Here is a 20,692-nt window from a genome sequence, read left to right as displayed (position 1 = left end):
CCTACAAAAAATAATCTTTTATCCATTATCAAGTGATCCTTTAACAGTTTAATTAATACATAAGTTACCAGACTTTGCTTGGCACGTCTGTGTGGAATGTGCTGTGGGCTTTAGGCCTCTTCTTATAATTAGTCATAATAAAATAATAATAATAATAATAATAATTGAGGAAATTAATGCTTAGACCAGAGGTATTCACGCACTGAAGGAAAGCCTGGAGCTGGAGTCCAATGGGGAATGGACTCCAATCCAAGAGGTCTAATATGTTGGTTGGCCTCCAGGGAGCATGGAGTCCAGGCTGGTGGCTAATACATAGGTTGGAAAGAAATCCCGGAGCAGGATCTCCATGGACAATGGAGTCCAGGAGCCAGATTTCTTGAGTAGGATCCGGGTCCAGCTGTCTGACCCACCTCTGCGATGACATGGGGCGGGGGGGGGGAGGGGGGACACTCCATGTCCAGATCCCTTTAGGGTAGAGCTGGTTCCTCCCCAGAAGTGCACTGGGGATCTGGACCAAAGCACCAGGGTGGTAACAAAATCCAGATCTGGATCCATTTGCAATCAGGGCGGGATGGTCTGCAGGAATGCACTGGGGGGGGAGCAAAACCTGGATTCCGGGAGTGGAACACAGATCCGGATCCCAAGGAAACCGGGTCGCGGTGTGCTGGGATGAGACAAGACCTGGACTGGCCAATGCCTCTGCACTGAGGTGCACAGGCTGGCAGCAAAACCCGGATCCGGAATCCATCTCCATGGAGCCAGATTCACTGGAAGGATGTAGGTAGGATCAGAGCAAAACCCGGATCCGGATTCCCCCATCCCCTGCTCTGACAGCCACGGGATGGAGCAAAACCCAGATCCGGATTCCCCCATCCCCTGCTCCGACACCCACAGGATGGAAGCAAAACCCGGATCCGGATTCCCCCATCCCCTGCTCTGACAGCCACGGGATGGAGCAAAACCGGATCCAGATTCCCACATCCCCTGCTCTGACAGCCACGGGATGGAGCAAAACCGGATCCGGATTCCCACATCCCCTGGCACTGGCGGGTTGGAACAACACCTGGATCTGGATTCCTCTCTCCGGAGCTGGATTCATTGCAAAGAAACATGAAGGCTGGAACCAAGGCCCAGCTGCTCAGTTCCCCACTACCATCTGGCTCCACCGGCTCTACTTCCCCGCCTCTCTCTGGGCGTCGACCTCCTGGATCCAGGCCACAGTGCGGGCTCGGCTCTCCTCCCAGGTGTAGAGAGGCTGGTAGCCGAAGTGGCGCTGGGCCTTGTCCGTCTGCACCGTGAAGGTGGTGCTGGCCACGGCCAGGGTGTACGGGTTGAGCAGGGGGGCGTAGGAAAAGAAGGGCCGGAGAAGCCGCCGGAGGAGGTTGTTGGCCAGGGCCAGGCAACGTAGGAGCCAGTGGGGCACGACGGGCTGGGAGCCCAGGAGGCGGAAGCCGCAGGAGGCCAGGATCTCCATGTTAAAGTCCTCGTAGCTCTTGTAGGGGGAGGCGTCGTAGCAGAAGTAGACCTGACCCCCGATGGCTGCCGGGGCATCCTGCATCTGCCGCGCCACCAGCACATGCATCCAGGCCACGTTGCCTGCAGGGAAGACAAAGGGGGGGTGTCAAACACCCAGCCCTGATCCGCCCTAGGAGGGGGCAGTGCTGCGCTCACCTCTGCCCTCCCCCCTCCTCCCAAGATCAATCTCCCCTCGTTTGTCCAGGAATTCAATCCCGCGTGTGAGCTGCAGCCACTAGATGGCGACATCGCTCAGACACACACACCACCCTAGTCCCCTCCAGCACGGGGCAGTGTTACACACACACAATCCCGCCTCCAGACCAAGCCCCATTTTCACAGTCTCCCTGCGTCCACATGCACAAACCACACACCCCTCGCCCCCCACCAAGGAGTATTAGCAGAGCTGGGGCGGGGGATCTGGGCTAGCAGGGGCTGCGGGTCGGGAGTGAGGGGCACCGGCAGAGCTGGGGGGGCAGGGCTGGGCTGGCAGGGGGCTGCGGGTCGGGAGTGAGGGGCAACGGCAGGGTTGGGCAAGGGGGCTGGGCTGGGCTAGGCTAGCAGGGGGCTGCGGGTCGGGAGTGAGGGGCACTGGCAGGGCTGGGCAGGGGGGCTGGGCTGGGCTAGGCTAGCAGGGGGCTGTGGGTCGGGAGTGAGGGGCACTGGCAGGGCTGGGCAGGGGGGCTGGGCTGGGCTAGGCTAGCAGGGGGCTGCGGGTCGGGAGTGAGGGGCACCAGGCTGTCACTCACCCACGTAGACCCGGCCGTGCTCGGTGCTGACGGGAATGGCCCGGAGCAGCCTCCGTCCCGTCTGCAGCCCCTTCTCGTAGAATTCCTTCATTAGCGGGTGTTTCTCCCCATAGATCCCCGTGGGGCGCAGGGCGCAGGTCACCAGCCACCGGCCACCCCCCAGCTGTGGGCAGACAGGGGGGTGAGTGCCCAGAGGCCTGGGTCCCATCCCCTCACTCCCCGGAGGCTGGGTGCTCTGTGTGATGCCGTCCCGGACGCCTGGGTCCCATTCCCGATCACAATCTCTCTTCCCCTCCCCCGCCCCGATGGCTGCAGAGTCCTTAGTGGGCTTGTCCCGGATGCCTGGGTCCCATTTCCTCCCTCCCGTGGGATTGTGGGGCAGGGAATGCAGAGCTCCGCCGGGGTGCTCTCCCCCATCCCAGGGGCTGTGTCGGGGGCTACTTACAGGTGTCCCATTGGCCTCGATGACCATGCGCTCGGCCCGCGCCTTGCTCAGGGGGTATGGCTGCTCGTGCTGGGCATCATAGGCCGAGTCCTCATTCCCCCTGCAACGGGCGAGACACAGGCGCTCAGGGGCAGTGCCACTTCCTTCCTGCCTTTCCCCTTTCCAGGATCCCACAGCCCCCACCATCCCTCTGCTCTGAGCTCTGGCAGTCCCCGCCCCCCTCCCCTTAAGCCATTCTGCGATCCCACCACCCCAGCCTCTCCCCCTCCGGTATTTCCCCCCCCCCCGGAACCCCCCAGCCAGCTCCAAGCAATGGAGGGATATTGGAACAACCCCCAGCCAGCGCTGGATGGCACCTGCTGTCCCCAGCCACCCACATCTGGAGGGGACACGCTGGAGGTGTGTGCAAGCAACAAAAACACAAGCACAGCTGCTTGCCGCCTGAAAAGCTTCAGGATATGGAAACAGGACCCAGGCATCCGGGCTGGCAGACAGACGTAGCCCGGGCAGCAGGGGGGGGGGGGCAGGGAAACAAAGATGGGGAATGGGACCCAGGCGTCCTGGACAGCAGTGAAAGGCGTCACAGCTCAACGTGCCCGCTGCCTGCAGTGTGTTTGTTTCATGTGGTGGTTGCCATGGGGCTGGGGTGGGAACCCTGAGGGAAGCCCTGGGTGGGGCTGGAAACAACTGACGCTGGGTGGGAGCCAGAGACCGCAGGCAGGGAGGGGTGGGGAGTCGTGGAATCCTAGAGTCACAGAACCTCGAGAGGTTGTCTAGTCCAGGGCCCCGCACTCATGCCAGGATTAAGGATTAACTAGACCAGTGGTTCCCAAATCGGGGTTCAGGAACCCTTCGGGGTTCTCGAAATGTATCAGGAGGTTCTCAGAAACAATTGGGTAACGGCGGACAGAGCCGTCCCTGAGGACCCCGGACGCGGGGGGCGGCAGCCCGAGCCCTGTGACCACAACTTCCTGGCAGAACAAGTTTAAGCTTCGTTCTAGTCGGGTGAAGTTTTCTTGGACTGCTCAGGACCCGAATGCTTGTGGGGGGAACCCTTTCATTGAGTGGCTTCTTAAATACCTTCCTGCTGTTTCGCGTCTGATACTCCCTGATAAAACACGGAGGAGGCTTAATCGAAGTGATAGGAGCTACCGAAGTGAAATCCGGGAAGAGTGTTGCCATTTTCATCATGTGAGAACATTAATAATAGAATGATCAAGAATACTGTAATCACAACTAGTGTGTAATCCACGTACCACGTTATTTCCAAGCTCACTGCTTCTATCATTTATGCTCAGGTAAGGGAGAAAACCCCTGGAAATATTCGTTTTTAGGAGGGGGATCGCGAGAGCTGATATTTTCGTGAAAGGGGGTTTGCGGGTTGTTAAGGTTTGAGAACCGCTGATCTAGACCATCCCTGACAGGACTGGAAGGGACCTCGAGAGGTCATCTAGTCCAGTCCCCTGCACTCATGACAGGACTGAGTATTATCTAGACCATCCCTGACAGGGGTTTGTCCAACCTGCTCTTAAAAATCTCCAATGATGGAGATTCCACAGCCTCCCTAGATAATTTATTCCAGTGCTTAAACACCCTGACAGTTAGGAAGTTTTTCCTAAGGTCCAACCTAAACCTCCCTTGCTACAATTTAAGCCCATTGCTTCTTGTCCTATCCTCAGAGGTTAAGAACAATTCTTCTCCCTCCTCCTTGTAACAACCTTTTATGTACTTGAAAACTGTTCTCATGTCCTCTCTCAGTCTTCTCTTCTCTAAACTAAACAAACCCAATTCTTTCAATCTTCCCTCACAGCTCATGGTTTCTAGACATTGAATCATTTTTCTTCATCTTCTCTGGACTTTCTCCAGTTTATCCACATCTTTCCTAAAATGTGGCACCCAGAACTGGACACAATACTCCAGTTGAGGCCTAATCAGCGCGGAGTAGAGCGGAAGAATGACTTCTCCTGTCTTGCTTACAACCCTCCTGCTAATACAGCCCAGAAGGATGTTTGCTTTTTTGCAACAGCGTTACACTGTTGACTCATATTTAGCTTGTGATCCACTCTGACCCCCAGATCCCTTTCTGCAGTTCTCCTTCCTAGGCAGTCATTTCCCGTTTTGCACGTGTGCAACTGATTGTTCCTTCCTAAGGATGAGGGCCTTTAACTCCTAGGACGCCTGGGTTCTCTCCCTAGCTCTGGGAGGGGAGTGGAGTCTAGTGGGTTAGAGCAGGGGGGCTGGAAAGCAGGAATCCTGGGTTCTCTCCCTGGCTGTGGGAGGGGAGTGGGGTCCAGTGGTTAGAGCAGGGGAAGCCAGGCGCCTGGGTACCTGTAGAAGGGATCCCCCTTGGTGTTGGGGCCAACAACCTCCATGCTGCTGGTGTAGATCAGATACTGGGTCCCATGCTCGATGCAGGCATCAATCACGTTCTTGGTCCCTGGAGGGGGGGGGGGGGGGGAGAGAGGAAAACAAGGGATTACTCAGGTATCTGAGCGTCCCCAACTCTGCCTGGTGGGAGAGCCTTCTCCACCGCAACCCAACCCCTGCCCCAGGTGCCGGAGCAGCCGGGGAGTGGGGGCTGGGAGCCAGGACTCTACCCTAGCTCTGTACCTCAGTTTCCCTTCTGCACCTAAATTCTCCAGCTCTGGAATCATTGGCTGTTACTCAGAAGAGGTGGATCAGGCTCGTGTGGGAGCCAGGACATGCCTAGTGGGTCCCCCCGGATTCACTCACCCACCCGGTAGCGTGACTTGTGTCTGGTAAACAGCTGGCAGAGGCATCACCTGCAGCCGCTTCCCTCTTCAGTCCCTTGGCTGTGTGAGAGGGATTTTCCGAAGCTCAGGGCTTTTCCAGCGGAAACTTGGAAGCGGGACAGACGGCCCAAGCCAAGAGCAGCGGAGTCACTCAGAGGAGACATTCAGGGTTGCAGTCCCAGGCTCAGCCTGAAGGGGGTGTTGGCTGTCGGGGGGAGGGTGTTCCCGGCTACCCCAGAGCCAGCAGGGGGCGCTATCGGGAGTGAGGCAGGAACACTGGCTGCCCGGGGAGAGCACCCCCGGCCGAGCTCCCTGCAGCAAAGCGCCCCCCTAGCGACGTGCGCTGCCCCAGCCCCAGCCGTTTCCCATACCGTGAACGTTCACCTCCGTGATCTTCTCGGGTGGGACCCTGCCCCACACGTCCACCAAGCTGGCTGCGTGGATCACCACGTCCGCACCCTTCACGGCAGCCCCAACGTCTGTGGGGCTACTGATGTCCCCCAAGATCAGGGTCACCTTCACCTTGTCTGAAACAGAGATACAGAGCCCCGGTGAGAGGGCTTGAAGTGCGGCGGGGGGCTGGGAGCCAGGACTCCTGGGTTCTCTCCCCGGCTCTGGGCGGGGAGTGGGGTCTAGTGGGTTAGAACGGGGGGGCTGGGAGCCAGGACTCCTGGGTTCTCTCCCCAACTCTGGGAGGGGAGTGGGGTCTAGTGGGTTACAGAAGTGGGAGCTGGGAGCCAGGACTCCTGGGTTCTATCCCCAGCTCTAGGAGGGGATGGGGGTCTGGTGGGTTAGAGCAAGGGGGGCTGGGAGTCAGGACTCCTGGGTTCTCTCCCCAACTCTGGGAGGGGAGTGAGGTCTAGTGGTTAGAGCAGGAGGGGCTGGGAGCCAGGACGCCTGGGTTCTCTCCCGGCTCTGGGAGCAGAGTGGGGTCACTTCTTTTACTGGTATCTTGACTGTCACCGATCCTCTTTCCTGCCAGCTGGGCAGGGTGTCACCCGGCTCCCATCCAGTGCCAGCCCCGCCCCACATTCCTGTCTGTCCCCCCCCACCCATGCGTGTCTCTCCCTCCCGGCCTTCCAGCTGCTTCCTCGGCCTTCACAGGAAGGAGCTGTTCCTCTGGACCACACCACATTGTCCGATAGAAACCACCAGATGGAAACAGACAGTGGCATATCCTCCAGCAGAGAGGATCACGCGAACACGGGAGTTTTGGGAAATGGGACACGGGCCCTTTCCCCGCTAGGGGGCGCCAGCTCCCATCCAGCCCCAGGGTGGGGACTGGCTGGCTCAGGGGGGCAGGGAATGGGGCACAGGGCCTTTCCCCGCTAGGGGGCGCCAGCTCCCATCCAGCCCCAGGGCGGGGACTGGCTGGCTCAGGGGGGCAGGGAATGGGGCACAGGGCCTTTCCCCTCTAGGGGGCGCTGGCTCTGATCTGGCCCCAGGGTGGGGATTGGCTGGCTCAGGGAGCTTGGGGGGTGGATCCGAGGCCCAGATGAAAGGTGATTTCTCAACTATGTTTTCGCTGGAAAACTCGATTCCCTGTTTAATTGGCTCCAGTCAGGAATCCAGTGGAAACGCTCCAGGCATCTAGAACCGGAGCAGGGATTAATATATCCCATGGAGCAAAGCAGCTTCGAAAGCCAATTTCTTCCAATGAAAAAGTTTCCTAATAAATAGCCCTGCCGGTGCCCCTCACTCCCGACCCACAGCCCCTGCCAGTTCAGCCCTGTCCCCGCCCAGCTCTGCCGGTGCCCCTCACTCCCGACCCGCAGCCCCTGCCAGCCCAGCCCTGCCCTGCCCCCCCAGCTCTGCCGGTGCCCCTCACTCCCGACCCGCAGCCCCTGCCAGCCCAGCCCTGCCCTGCCCCCCCAGCTCTGCCGGTGCCCCTCACTCCCGACCCGCAGCCCCTGCCAGTTCAGCCCTGTCCCCGCCCAGCTCTGCCGGTGCCCCTCACTCCCGAGCCGCAGCCCCCTGCCAGCCCAGCCCTGGGCCCCTGCCCCCAGCTCTGCCGGTGCCCCTCACTCCCGACCCGCAGCCCCCTGCTAGCCCAGCCCTGCCCCCCCCAGCTCTGCCGGTGCCCCTCACTCCCGACCCACAGCCCCTGCTAGCCCAGCCCTGCCCCCCCCAGCTCTGCCGGTGCCCCTCACTCCCGACCCACAGCCCCTGCCAGCCCAGCCCTGCCCCCGCTCCCCCAGCTCTGCCGGTGCCCCTCACTCCCGACCCACAGCCCCTGCCAGCCCAGCCCTGCCCCCCCCAGCTCTGCCGGTGCCCCTCACTCCCAACCCACAGCCTCTGCCATCCCAGCCCTGCCCCCCCCAGCTCTGCCGGTGCCCCTCACTCCCGATCCACAGCCCCTGCCAGCCCGGCCCTGCCCCCCCCACCTCTGCCAGTACCCCTCACTCCCGACCCGCAGCCCCTGCCAGTCCAGCCCTGCCCCCCCCACCTCTGCCAGTGCCCCTCACTCCCGACCCGCAGCCCCTGCTAGCCCAGCCCTGCCCCCCCCAGCTCTGCCGGTGCCCCTCACTCCTGACCCGCAGCCCCCTGCTAGCCCAGCCCTGCCCCGCCCCCAGCTCTGCCGGTGCCCCTCATTCCCGACCCGCAGCCCCTGCCAGCCCAGCCCTGTCCCCCCCAGCTCTGCCGGTGCCCCTCACTCCCGACCCACAGCCCCTGCTATCCCAGCTCTCGGCTCCCCCCAGCTCTGCCGGTGCCCCTCACTCCCGACCCGCAGCCCCTGCCAGTCCAGCCCTGCCCCCCCCACCTCTGCCAGTGCCCCTCACTCCCGACCCGCAGCCCCTGCCAGTCCAGCCCTGCCCCCCCCACCTCTGCCAGTGCCCCTCACTCCCGACCCGCAGCCCCTGCTAGCCCAGCCCTGCCCCCCCCAGCTCTGCCGGTGCCCCTCACTCCTGACCCGCAGCCCCCTGCTAGCCCAGCCCTGCCCCCCCCAGCTCTGCCGGTGCCCCTCACTCCCGACCCGCAGCCCCTGCCCCCCCCCAGCTCTGCCCCCCCCCCCAGCTCTGCCGGTGCCCCTCACTCCCGACCCGCAGCCCCTGCCAGCCCAACCCTGCCCCCCCCCAGCTCTGCCGGTGCCCCTCACTCCCGACCCGCAGCCCCTGCCAGCCCAACCCTGCCCCCCCCCAGCTCTGCCGGTGCCCCTCACTCCCGACACGCAGCCCCTGCCAGCCCAGCCCTGCCCCCCCCCCAGCTCTGCCGGTGCCCCTCACTCCCGACCCGCAGCCCCTGCTAGCCCAGCCCTGGTCTGCACCCCTATTTCCGCTGGTGCTCCCCTACCAGCTCTCTCTCTTTGGACAGTTATGCTGGGCTGTTGCCAAGATGAACGAATCCAGGGCCTGGCCCAAGACATAAATATCGGGGCCCAGCCAGCTCAGGATTTCATCCATTCTGCTCCTGCCTCCAGCTCCCTGACAGCGCCTGGGAGCCGTTCCTGTGCGGGAGCAGCTCTCAGATGGGTCAGGCACCAGGCGAGAGCTGACCACACAGCGTGGGTGCTGCGGGAAACCAAACAGACTCTCCTTCCACGTGCGCTAACCACCAGCCCCCACTCCCCTCCCGGAGCTGGGAGAAAACCCAGGAATCCTGGCACCCAGCCCCCCCTGCTCTAACCCACTAGCCCCCACTCCCCTCCCAGAGCTGGGAGAGAACCCAGGCGTCCTGGCACCCAGCCCCCCCTGCTCTAACCACCAGCCCCCACTCCCCTCCTGGAGCTGGGAGAGAACCCAGGCGTCCTGGCACCCAGCCCCCCCTGCTCTAACCACCAGCCCCCACTCCCCTCCTCGAGCTGGGAGAGAACCCAGGAGTCCTGGCTCCCAGCCCCTCCTGCTCTAACCACTAGCCCCCACTCCCCTCCCAGAGCTGGGGAGAGAACCCAGGAGTCCTGGCTCCCAGCCCCTCCTGCTCTAACCACTAGCCCCCACTCCCCTCCTGGAGCTGGGAGAGAACCCAGGCGTCCTGGCACCCAGCCCCTCCTGCTCTAACCACTAGCCCCCACTCCCCTCCTGGAGCTGGGAGAGAACCCAGGAGTCCTGGCTCCCAGCCCCTCCTGCTCTAACCACTAGCCCCCACTCCCCTCCCAGAGCTGGGGAGAGAACCCAGGAGTCCTGGCTCCCAGCCCCCCCTGCTCTAACCACTAGCCCCCACTCCCCTCCCAGAGCTGGGGAGAGAACCCAGGAGTCCTGGCTCCCAGCCCCCCCTGCTCTAACCACCAGCCCCCACTCCCCTCCCAGAGCTGGGAGAGAACCCAGGAGTCCTGGCTCCCAGCCCCCCCCTGCTCTAACCACTAGCCCCCACTCCCCTCCCAGAGCTGGGGAGAGAACCCAGGAGTCCTGGCTCCCAGCCCCCCCTGCTCTAACCACCAGCCCCCACTCCCCTCCTGGAGCTGGGAGAGAACCCAGGAGTCCTGGGGATCAGTGATGAGCACTCTGGGGCTGGGAGTCAGGACTCCTGGGTTCATACCGGCACTGATGAGTAACCGACGTACACACATACACAGTACGTGACTTCACGCACACAAAACACAGACACAAACACCCATTGTCCTGGGTTGATCCACAGAGGCAGCAGCTAGAGATACGGCCCCTCTGATCCCTCCCGCCGGGGCTATGCCCCCCCCCCCACACACACTCACACTCTGAGATCACGTCTGCATGCCGAGCCCTCAGATAGGAGCTGGGGCTGGGATGACAAAACGTTACTTCCTTCAGCGTGTGTGTCTCTGTGTCCACACACACTTCCCCCTGCTGGAGGGAATCGGGGCCTTGTGGGTGGGAGACAAAAAGGGAATCGTCTGTAATATTTGTATGCCCCCCACCCCATGCGTGCCTCAGTTTCCCTCTGTACTTTGCATGGCTGCCCAGGGCGGGGGGGACAAAAGGGTTAACGCTGCTCGTGGAACAGCACAAGAGACGGGGTGGGGAGGGGGAGGACGCCTGGCTGTCTCGGAGGCACTATGGGACGGATTGAAATGGGAAGCTCAGGCGGATGGGGGGGCGTGAACTCAGCCTGGCCCTGCCTGGAGAACGAGGCCTGAGCTGGGACCGGCAGAGGATAATGTTGGACTCGCCGGGCAGGGCTCGAGGGGCGAAGCAGGGGGGCTGGAGCCCAGACACTCAGTCTCAGAGGCAGGGAGGCTGCAGGGCTGCCCCGAAGGAAGAGTGGGACCCCTTGGGGGTCCGGCCCACTTACAGGGCATAGCACCAGTCCTGTGTCTCCGGGACAGGTGGTGGCAGGGGTGGGATCCACAATGCACCAGGAGCATTTGGCAAGAAGTGACTTGCGGGGGTAAAAACAAAGTCAAAGGAAATGGCAGGAGAATGGTGCCTAAGCCCCGCCCTCGCCCGGACAGGGAGCGAGGGGTGAGCGCTGGGAGCTCCAGGATCTGGAGAAGGGAAGGTGCAAGAGGACCCAAAGAGGGGTAACTGGGGAAAGGCCCTGGGATGCCCATTCCGCAGGAAGCCAAGATACCAAATCGTTGCCCCAGTTTACGGGGGTGGGGGAGCAGAGATGCCAACCTCACGGCCGGCGAGAAGTCCTGCACCTTGAACCCGGTCGGCCCTGCAGCCCGGCCCCTCCCTGGTCCCAGAGCGAGAACGGCGGCCGGCCGGGGAAGTTCCCAACGGCCCCACTGCTGCTGTCCGAATTCACCCCTTATAGGAAAAGGCCTCGGGGTGTTCAGAGGACTCAGGGTGTGACGCACACACCCCGCCCTGGCAGCAGAATATCTCCACAAGTGGGGGCCGGTGCAGAGCTCACGCCGCTGGAAGCTTCGTTTAATCCGGCCGGGTTGGAGCGACTCTCGGAGAGCCATCCCCACGAGCGTAAAACGTGGCTGGACAGGAAGTCAGAGGAGCCGCCTAGCGCGGGCCGGTTGGCAGATGAGTTTGCAGAGAGTAAGCTGAAGGGGAGTGGGGCACCCCCATGTGACCCACAAGCAGGCTTCGAGTCAATCCAAACCAGGGGTGACAGCCTACCCGGGCAGACCTCCTGCAATGCATCTCGCGGGGAGGTGCAACGTTTCTAGGAAAACAAGGCACAGGTGCCCAATGAAATCAGGTTTCCCTGGGACGGAGGCGATCTCTCATCCGCCGCCCAGCCAGGGAGGGCCCAGAGAGCAAACTCTGGGGAGAAAGCTATCGCCCAGCCAGACCCCTTGGGGGCAGGGAGGTGGTGACAGACAGGATCCCACTGCAGGCACCATCTCCTGTTGGACTCCCCTGGACTCAGACTCCTGTGGTCCCCAGTAGGATCAATGGTTAATGGGGAGACCTCCATGGGGTGGAAAGATTCTGGGATGGAGGGAAACCTGGCTTGATAATGGCATAGAGAGAACACTGATAAAGTTTGTGGACGATACCAAGCTGGGAGGGATTGCAAGTGCTTTGGAGGATAGGATTAAAAATTCAAAATGATCTGGACAAACTGGAGAAATGGTCTGAAGTCAATGGGATGAAATTCAATCAGGACAAATGCAAAGTACTCCACTTAGGAAGGAACAATCAGTTGCACACGTGCAAATTGGGAAATGACTGCCTAGGAAGGAGAACTGCAGAAAGGGATCTGGGGGTCAGAGTGGATCACAAGTTAAATATGAGTCAACAGTGTAACACTGTTGCAAAAAAAGTAAACATCGTTCTGGGATGTATTAACAGGAGTGTTGTGAGCAAGACAGGAGAAGTCATTCTTCTGCTCTACTCCGCCCTGATTAGGCCTCAACTGGAGTATTGTGTCCAGTTCTGGGTGCCACATTTCAGGAAGGATGTGGACAAATTGGAGAAAGTCCAGAGAAGAGCAACAAAAATTATTCAAGGTCTAGAAAACATGAGCTGTGAGAGAAGATCGAAAAAATTGGGTTTGTTTAGTCTGGAGAAGAAAAGACTGAGAGGGGACATGAGAACTGGTTTCAAGTATGTAAAAGGTTGTTACAAGGAGGAAGGAGAAGAATTGTTCTCGTTAACCTCTGAGGATAGGACAAGAAGCAATGGGCTTAAACTGCAGCAAGGGAAGTTTAGGTTGGACATTAGGAAAAACTCCTAACTGTCAGGATGGTTAAACACTGGAATAAATTGCCCAGGGAGGTTGTGGAATCTCCATCATTGGGGATTTTTAAGAGCAGGTTGGACAAACACCTGTCAGGGCTGGTCTAGATAATACTTAGTCCCATGAGGGCAGGGGATGGGACTAGACGACCTCTCGAGGTCCCTTCCAGTCCTGTGATTCTATGTTCCAACCCCCTCAAACACTGCAGGGCCGTGGGACCCGGGATAAGGGCCCAGGTGCAGAGTTATTTGCCCCACTGATGGCTCAGATCCCTGGGCAGACACGGGATGGCTCAGGCCGGGGTGGGGGGATTCCCCAGCTTGGACGCCCTCCTCGGGAAGGACAGCGTCACTTCAAGGCACAAGTCAGGCCCCGCGGCCGCGAGCTCAAACCACGGCTCCGAGCGGAGGAGACACTGAAAGTGGAAACAGCTGAACTAGCAGGGAACGGACGGTTCCTCCCCTGGCTTCGCCTCTAGCTCAGAGGAAAGGCCCCAGAGCCTCAGGACGCCGTCAGCGAGGCCGGCACGTGAGCGGGACCGAGCCCCAGCCAGCTCCGCACGGGAGATGTGAGTCATGCGGGCGTGCCTGCAGCTCGCCGCTGTGACTCGGGGAGCCAGCTCCCGGCAGGACGGCCGAGCCCAGTGGGGTCTGAGCCCCCGGCGCGGCGTGCGGGGGAGACGCGGGCAGGCTCACCCTGGCCGGAGAAGCCCCAGGGAAGGGGAAAGCAGCCAAGAGGCGGTGGCTTGTCACAGAGACACCTGCTCAGAGCGTGACACGGCCCCCGGTGGGTTCCCTTAACCAATCACAGCCCCCCCGGGGTGGGGGGGTGGAGAGGACTCTGCCCTGGGGGTGAGGGCAATGGGGTCCTTGCATGCACACGGCCCCTGAGGGGACCTGCCAATGTTGGGGAGCGCCCTGCGCCCCTGGCCAGCAGAGCCCCAGGGACAGACTTACATTGCTCAAGGGGTCCCTCCCTCTCTTGCCCACAGCTTAGGGGGACGGGCACCCCATGCCAGCTGAGCCATAGGGGGAAGGAGGGTCCCCTGCCCCCCTCGCCAATGAGGGGAGGGGGTCATGGCAGGACCCAGCCCACTTTCACACCCAAAGGTGTCAGGGTGGCAGACGGGTGCTGGGGGGGGGGGGCCTTAAAAACTCCCCCCCCCCCCCGGTCTGCGTCATCTAACGGAGCAGCCCTACGGGGGCTGTCCGCCCCTGAGCTCGATGGATAAGAAACCGAGCTGGGAGGATCTGAAGGTGGCCAGCAGATAACGCGGGCGAGTCTCAACTCCCCCAGAATACAGGTTAACACGCCCCTGCTTGGCTCGGCCTCCGAGGGGTAGAGGAAGGATGAAGGGGGATTTCTTGTAATTTTTTCCAGAATCCCACGTCTGCCTCAGTTTCCCTCTGTACTTTTCATGGCTGCCCCGGGCGGGGGGGGGGGGGGGGGAGGAGAAGGGTTAACGCTGCTGCTGGAGCAGTGAGAGCCGTTAAGGGACTGCTGGAGATGGACGTAGATCTGGAGAGACAACGCTGGCTCCAAGCCTGGTTGGACTGGCCGGGCAGAGCTCAAGGGGCAAAGCGGGGTGGGGGGAATTGGAGCCCCACAGTTCAGTCTAGGAGGTGGGGAGCCCACGGGGCCGACCCTGAAGGCAGAGGGGGGCTCCCTTGGGGGTCTGGCCTACTGGCGGGGTTCCTCCAAGGGACCGGGGTACAGCCCCGTGACTGTCTGGGGGCATGCCGCCCTGCCCCCTACGGGAGGGAATCAGGAGGGGGTGGATGGAGGGCACGCCTCACCTGTCCCCAGCTGCCGCAGGGCCGGATCCAGCTGCAGATCGAAGACGCGCACCTCGGCCACGTTGGGCGACCGCTCCACCAGCATCCGCACCAGATGGGAGCCCAGGAACCCACAGCCGCCCGTCACCAGATAGACCTGCCGGGCCCGGCCCCACTCCATCAGGCCCTACGGGGAGAAGGGAGACAAGCTGGGGGTTAGGCCAGGGGGAGCTCAGGCCGCACATGTGTGTGCGGGGGGGAGGGAGAGGGGGTTTGCATACCAATCCTCTCTCTCTGCCCTGGACGCCTGCTTCCCATCCCCCTCGCTCCCTGGGAGATGCGGGGCCCTCTTGAGATGAGCCCCCAACACTGTGGTCCCGGACTCCTGGGTCCCAGCCCTGCCACATCCCGAGCCCTCCCGCCCCCAAAAGGCCTGGGCCAGATGTCCCCACCCAGGCCCAGACTGAATGACCTCTCTGTGGCAGGTGGCGACTCGCAGGGCTATAATTTACGGCTTTGCTACCCCGGATGCCTGGGTTCCTCCCTCAGGGTTGTGGCTTGTGGGAACCCTGAGCAGACTGGAGAGCAATTTCCTCTCTGACAAAAGGAAAGACAAAAGAAGCCTGTGTGTTCATGAGCCTTTGTCAGTCACCAGGAAGCAAAGCCGCCCTTGAATTTACAACTGGCCAAACCATTCTCCGCATCACAATGAACAACAGGCGAGGACAAGCGGCTGTGGGGCAGGGCACCTAGGGAACAGCTGCACAGCAATGCTGGCTGCACAGAGACGCTGAGATGCAGCCACTTCTGGGGCGGGGCAACTGGGGAACAGCCGCACAACGCCAAACGGGGACAGTTCACTTGGCACTGAGATGCAGCCACTTTGGGGAGGGGGAAAGCTGTAAGGACTGGGGGGCTCAGTAGGGGGCACTCTCCCCTGGCAGTCAGGGCATCGCTAGGGGGCGCTGTGCTGCAGGGAGCAGGGTAGGGCTCAGCAGGGGGCGCTCTCCCCTGGCAGTCAGGGCATCGCTAGGGGGCGCTGTGCTGCAGGGAGCAGGGTAGGGCTCAGCAGGGGGCGCTCTCCCCTGGCAGTCAGGGCATCGCTAGGGGGCGCTGTGCTGCAGGGAGCAGGGTAGGGCTCAGCAGGGGGCGCTCTCCCCTGGCAGTCAGGGCATCGCTAGGGGGCGCTGTGCTGCAGGGAGCAGGGCAGGGCTCAGCAGGGAGCACTCTCCCCTGGCAGCCAGGGCTGGCCCCAATGCCCCAGTGCGGCACTGTGCTGCAGGGAGCAGATCAGTAGGGGGCGCTCTCCCCTGGCAGCCAGGGCTGGCCACGCTATGGTGTCTCTCAGCCACATGCGTTATTGTTGAGTTTTTATATTGCATTAGCGCCTTAAAGCTACAACACGGCGGGGCCCCGTGGTGCCGGGCGCTGCCCAGACCCACAGCAGGAGCCGGTCCCTGTCCCGAAGGGCTCACAGTCTAACCGGACAAAGGCAGGAACATTCTCCCCCTTTCACAGCTGGGGAAACTGAGGCTCAGAGAGACCCAGGACTTGCGCCAGGGGCACAGGGAGTCTATGGCAGAGGCAGAGATAGAACCCAGGAGTCCGGATCACCCAGCCCAGCACCCTAAGCACAGCTCAGTTCCGGTCTCGATTTCCCAGCAACAGGAAGGCCAGTAAATGAGGGAAACCTGCTTAGGAGAGGGAAATGACAGGGATCGTTTCGTGTTTCCCTGACGCAGGAGAAATTGTCCACCCCTCATACCCCAAGGAGCCCAGCCAGCCAGGGTCTGCGCTCGGGAAGTGACTGGATGCTGCATTCCAGCCAACTCCATTCCCCCTTTGAGGGCAGAACCCAGGAGTCCTGGCTCCCAGCCCCACCTCTATTCCACCTCACCTCCCAGAACAAAGACTAGAACCCAGGAGTCCTGGCTCCCCGCTCACCTGTTCGAACCCACTAGACCCCCCTCCCCTGCCCTGCCCTGCCCGAGCTGGGGATAGAACCCAGGAGTCCTGGCTCCTGGCTGCCCCCCGCTGCTCTAACCCACTAACCTCACATGGTGGGAGGGGAGTGCACACCTACTCTGACGGTTGGCAGCAGGGCACCCAGCCAACTGAGTTGTTTGGATTTAATGGCTGGAAATCATTGCCAGGGGGTGTCCACGGATCACCGCACACTAACTCAGACTTCAGGCGGTTGACAGGGAGAGATCCACCCCCTCTGGCACTTCAAAACTCATTGCAAGCCCCGGGGTTATTGGGGGGGGCACCGGCACAGCTGGGGGGGCCACACAGGTCGGGAGGGAGGGGCACTGGCAGAGCTGAGAGCGGACGGGATGGATTCTGGCCCAGCCCGGTGTCCCATCTTCTGGAGACAGAAGAGGTTAGATCCATCTCATTCCATGGGTCCAGTCCGGCTGGACGTCCCCACAGCACGCTCGCCGAAAGCCGGGGCTGCACCGCGCCAGGTCGCGCTGATGCCCCCAAGAGTAGGTGGGCCAGGTGTTGGCGGTTCTCTGGCCGCCTTCCGGCGGGAAGCGAGACGCTTCCCAGCCCTGCTTTGGAAACCTTGACTCATTACCCAGGGCGGGGCAGCCGGACGTGGGCACACGACGACCAGACCGAGCCGGTCTTGCGAGCCCTCTGTTCTTGGCAAAAATCACAGGTAAATGGCACCTGAGCTCAACTCCCGGCAGCACAGCGCCCCCTAGCGCCGCCCTGGGGCATTGGGGCCAGCCCTGACCGCCAGGGCTCTCATCCTGGTTAGTTCCCAGCCCACAGTAGCTGTTTTCCCATGTTGGGCCCTCCTGGGCCCCCGCACTCCCCTTCCAGAGGCGAGTGTCCAAGGTAAAGCAGAGATAAGGGGCTGGCATGGCCATGAGATTAGAACCAGCTCTGCCCTTGGCATGCTGCCACCACATAACACGGTCACCCCGGGAGATAACCACAATCCTGGCTCCCAGCCCCACCTGCTCTAACCCACCAAACCCCACTCCCCTCCCAGAGCTGGGAAGAGAACCCAGGAGTCCTGGCTCCCAGCCCCCCCTGCTCTAACCCACCAAACCCCACTCCACTCCACTCCCAGAGCTGCAGATAGAACCCAGGAGTCCTGACTCCCACCCCCTGCTCTAACCCACCAAACCCCACTCCCCTCCCAGAGCTGCAGATAGAACCCAGGAGTCCTGACTCCCACCCCCTGCTCTAACCCACCAGACCACACTCCCCTCCCCTCCCTTCCCTTCCCCGAGCTGGGGAAAGAACCCAGGAGTCCTGGCTCCCAGTTCCCCCTCGCTCAAACTCACCAGACCTCACTTCCCTCCCAGCTCTGGGGAAAGAACCCAGGGAGTCCTGGCTCCCAGCCCGCCCCAGCTCTGACCACTAGTCCCCACTCCCCTCCCAGAATCGGGAGAGAACCCAGGAGTCCTGGCTCCTACCCTCCCCCATTCCGAACCCTGGGCCCAGAAGGTGCCCCAGCTGTGCTGCCTGACCCCGGCTGAGGGCTGCCCTGCCGCATGGGTGTGACCCGGTCTCATGTAAACAAGCCCAGCCTGACTAGCAGGTGCTAGCTCCAGAGCACGTGAGGCCAGCCAGGCTGCCTAGTTCTTAGAGCAGATCTCAGCTCCCAGCCAGTCCCAGAACAGGGGCCAGACACCGGGCTACATGGGCCCCTGGGGCTGACCCGGACTGCAGGCTCTGGCAGGGAAGCACCTGTTCTCTCGCTAGCGGGAAGGGCCACGAAGGGGTTAACTGAGGCGAGATGGGAATGGAAAATTTCTCAGACGCTGAATTTGCTCCAGCTTCTACACATCAGAGCAACTGGTGTGTGTCGTCCCCCCCCCGCGGAGATGGAACCCAGGAGTCCTGGGTCCCTCCCCCTCACCCCACCAACTCCAACCCACCAGACCCCACTCTCCCCGCCCCCCGAGCCAGGGAGAGAACCCAGGAGTCCTGGCTCCCAGCCCCTCCCTACTCGGACCACTAGTCCCCACTCCCCTCTCAGAATCGGGAGAGAACCCAGGAGTCCTGGCTCCCAGCCCCTCCCTACTCGGACCACTAGTCCCCACTCCCCTCCCAGAATCGGGAGAGAACCCAGGAGTCCTGGCTCCCAGCCCCCGCCTGCACTAACCCACTAGATCCCACTCCCCTCCCAGAGCTGGAAGAGAACCCAGGAGTCCTGGCTCCCAGCCCCCCCTGCACTAACCCACTAGATCCCACTCCCCTCCCAGAGCTGGGAGAGAACCCAGGAGTCCTGACTCCCAGCCCCCCCTGCTCTAACCCACTAGATCCCACTCCCCTCCCAGAGCTGAGGAGAGAACCCAGGAGTCCTGGCTCCCAGCCCCCGCCTGCACTAACCCACTAGATCCCACTCCCCTCCCAGAGCTGGAAGAGAACCCAGGAGTCCTGGCTCCCAGCCCCCACCTGCATTAACCCACTAGATCCCACTCCCCTCCCAGAGCTGGAAGAGAACCCAGGAGTCCTGGCTCCCAGCCCCCACCTGCTCTAACCCACTAGATCCCACTCCCCTCCCAGAGCTGGAAGAGAACCCAGGAGTCCTGGCTCCCAGCCCCCACCTGCTCTAACCCACTAGATCCCACTCCCCTCCCAGAGCTGGGAGAGAACCCAGGAGTCCTGACTCCCAGCCCCCCCTGCTCTAACCCACTAGATCCCACTCCCCTCCCAGAGCTGAGGAGAGAACCCAGGAGTCCTGGCTCCCAGCCCCCCCTGCTCTAACCCACCAGCCCCCACTCCCCTCCCAGAGCTGGGAGAGAACCCAGGAGTCCTGGCTCCCACCCCCGCTCCATATCCCCCTCCTCTCCCAGAGCTGGGGAGAGAACCCAGGAGTCCTGGCTCCCAGCCCCCCCTGCTCTAACCCACTAGACCCCACTCCCCTCCCAGAGCTGGGAGAGAACCCAGGAGTCCTGGCTCCCAGCACCCCCTGCTCTAACCCACTAGCCCCCACTCCCCTCCCAGAGCTGGGAGAGAACCCAGGAGTCCTGGCTCCCACCCCCGCTCCATATCCCCCTCCTCTCCCAGAGCTGGGGAGAGAACCCAGGAGTCCTGGCTCCCAGCCCCCCCTGCTCTAACCCACTAGACCCCACTCCCCTCCCAGAGCTGGGAGAGAACCCAGGAGTCCTGGCTCCCAGCCCCCGCCTGCACTAACCCACTAGATCCCACTCCCCTCCCAGAGCTGGAAGAGAACCCAGGAGTCCTGGCTCCCAGCCCCCACCTGCATTAACCCACTAGATCCCACTCCCCTCCCAGAGCTGGAAGAGAACCCAGGAGTCCTGGCTCCCAGCCCCCACCTGCTCTAACCCACTAGATCCCACTCCCCTCCCAGAGCTGGAAGAGAACCCAGGAGTCCTGGCTCCCAGCCCCCCCTGCTCTAACCCACCAGCCCCCACTCCCCTCCCAGAGCTGGGAGAGAACCCAGGAGTCCTGGCTCCCACCCCCGCTCCATATCCCCCTCCTCTCCCAGAGCTGGGGAGAGAACCCAGGAGTCCTGGCTCCCAGCCCCCCCTGCTCTAACCCACTAGACCCCACTCCCCTCCCAGAGCTGGGAGAGAACCCAGGAGTCCTGGCTCCCAGCACCCCCTGCTCTAACCCACTAGCCCCCACTCCCCTCCCAGAGCTGGGAGAGAACCCAGGAGTCCTGGCTCCCAGTCCCCCCCTGCTCTAACCCACCAGCCCCCACTCCCCTCCCAGAGCTGGGAGAGAACCCAGGAGTCCGGGCTCCCAGCACCCCCTGCTCTAACCCACTAGATCCACCTCCCGGAACCCAACAGAGAACCCAGGAGTCCGGGGAGCGGCCAGCCAGGTGCGCAGCTCCCAGCCCCGCACCCCCAGGCCACGTAGCCGGGCAGGCGCGCGCTGAGTGCCGTGCGCAGGAGGCCCCGCAGTGCCGGGGGGGAGGGGGGCGGTACCTGATCGGGTCTGGGCTCCCCGGACTCCGGGGTTCCCAGCTGGCCGCTGCTGCGTCCTGGCTCCTGTGACATCCTGCTGCTCTGCGCCCCTCCATGGTGCCGCCGGGAGATGTACTGACAGCTGCCGCCCCGCCCTCCGCCGGCGGGTCCTAGCGCCCGCCCAGCAGCCGCCGGACGCCTGGGTTCTCTCCCCAGCCCTGGGAGAGGAGGGGGATATGGAGCGGGGGTGGGAGCCAGGACTCCTGGGTTCTCTCTCCGACTCTGGGAGGGGAGTGGGGTCTAGTGGGTTAGAGCAGGTGGGGCTGGGAGCCAGGACTCCTGGGTTCTCTCCCCGACTCTGGGAGGGGAGTGGGGTCTAGTGGGTTAGAGCAGGGGGGGCTGGGAGCCAGGACTCCTGGGTTCTCTCCCCAGCTCTGGGAGAGGAGGGGGATATGGAGCGGGGGTGGGAGCCAGGACTCCTGGGTTCTCTCTCCGACTCTGG

At 62.4% G+C, this 20,692-nt stretch overlaps 1 protein-coding gene across 3 annotated transcripts; it reads right to left on the bottom strand.

Annotated features, from left to right (window-relative positions):
• Nucleotides 1–31: 31 nt before the first annotated feature.
• On the bottom strand, nucleotides 32–20,317 carry HSD3B7 (hydroxy-delta-5-steroid dehydrogenase, 3 beta- and steroid delta-isomerase 7). 3 transcript variants are annotated; one of them, XM_054026279.1, is made up of 7 exons: nucleotides 20,212–20,317; nucleotides 14,312–14,477; nucleotides 5,834–5,989; nucleotides 5,038–5,146; nucleotides 2,710–2,809; nucleotides 2,265–2,427; nucleotides 32–1,596 (listed from the first exon to the last, which is right to left on the bottom strand). In XM_054026279.1, the coding sequence occupies exons 1-7, from the start codon at nucleotides 20,281–20,283 to the stop codon at nucleotides 1,172–1,174; spliced, it is 1,191 nt and encodes a 396-aa protein (XP_053882254.1). In that variant the 5' UTR covers nucleotides 20,284–20,317; the 3' UTR covers nucleotides 32–1,171. The 3 variants fall into 3 exon arrangements, with proteins under 3 accessions (XP_053882254.1, XP_053882255.1, XP_053882253.1); XM_054026280.1 differs by lacking the exon at nucleotides 20,212–20,317 and adding an exon at nucleotides 17,999–18,087; XM_054026278.1 differs by lacking the exon at nucleotides 20,212–20,317 and adding an exon at nucleotides 14,572–15,214.
• Nucleotides 20,318–20,692: the final 375 nt, after the last annotated feature.

Source organism: Malaclemys terrapin, chromosome 4 (assembly GCF_027887155.1).
Source record: "Malaclemys terrapin pileata isolate rMalTer1 chromosome 4, rMalTer1.hap1, whole genome shotgun sequence".
Lineage (NCBI taxonomy): Eukaryota > Metazoa > Chordata > Testudines > Emydidae > Malaclemys > Malaclemys terrapin.
This window is presented reverse-complemented; position numbering and strand designations above follow the sequence as displayed.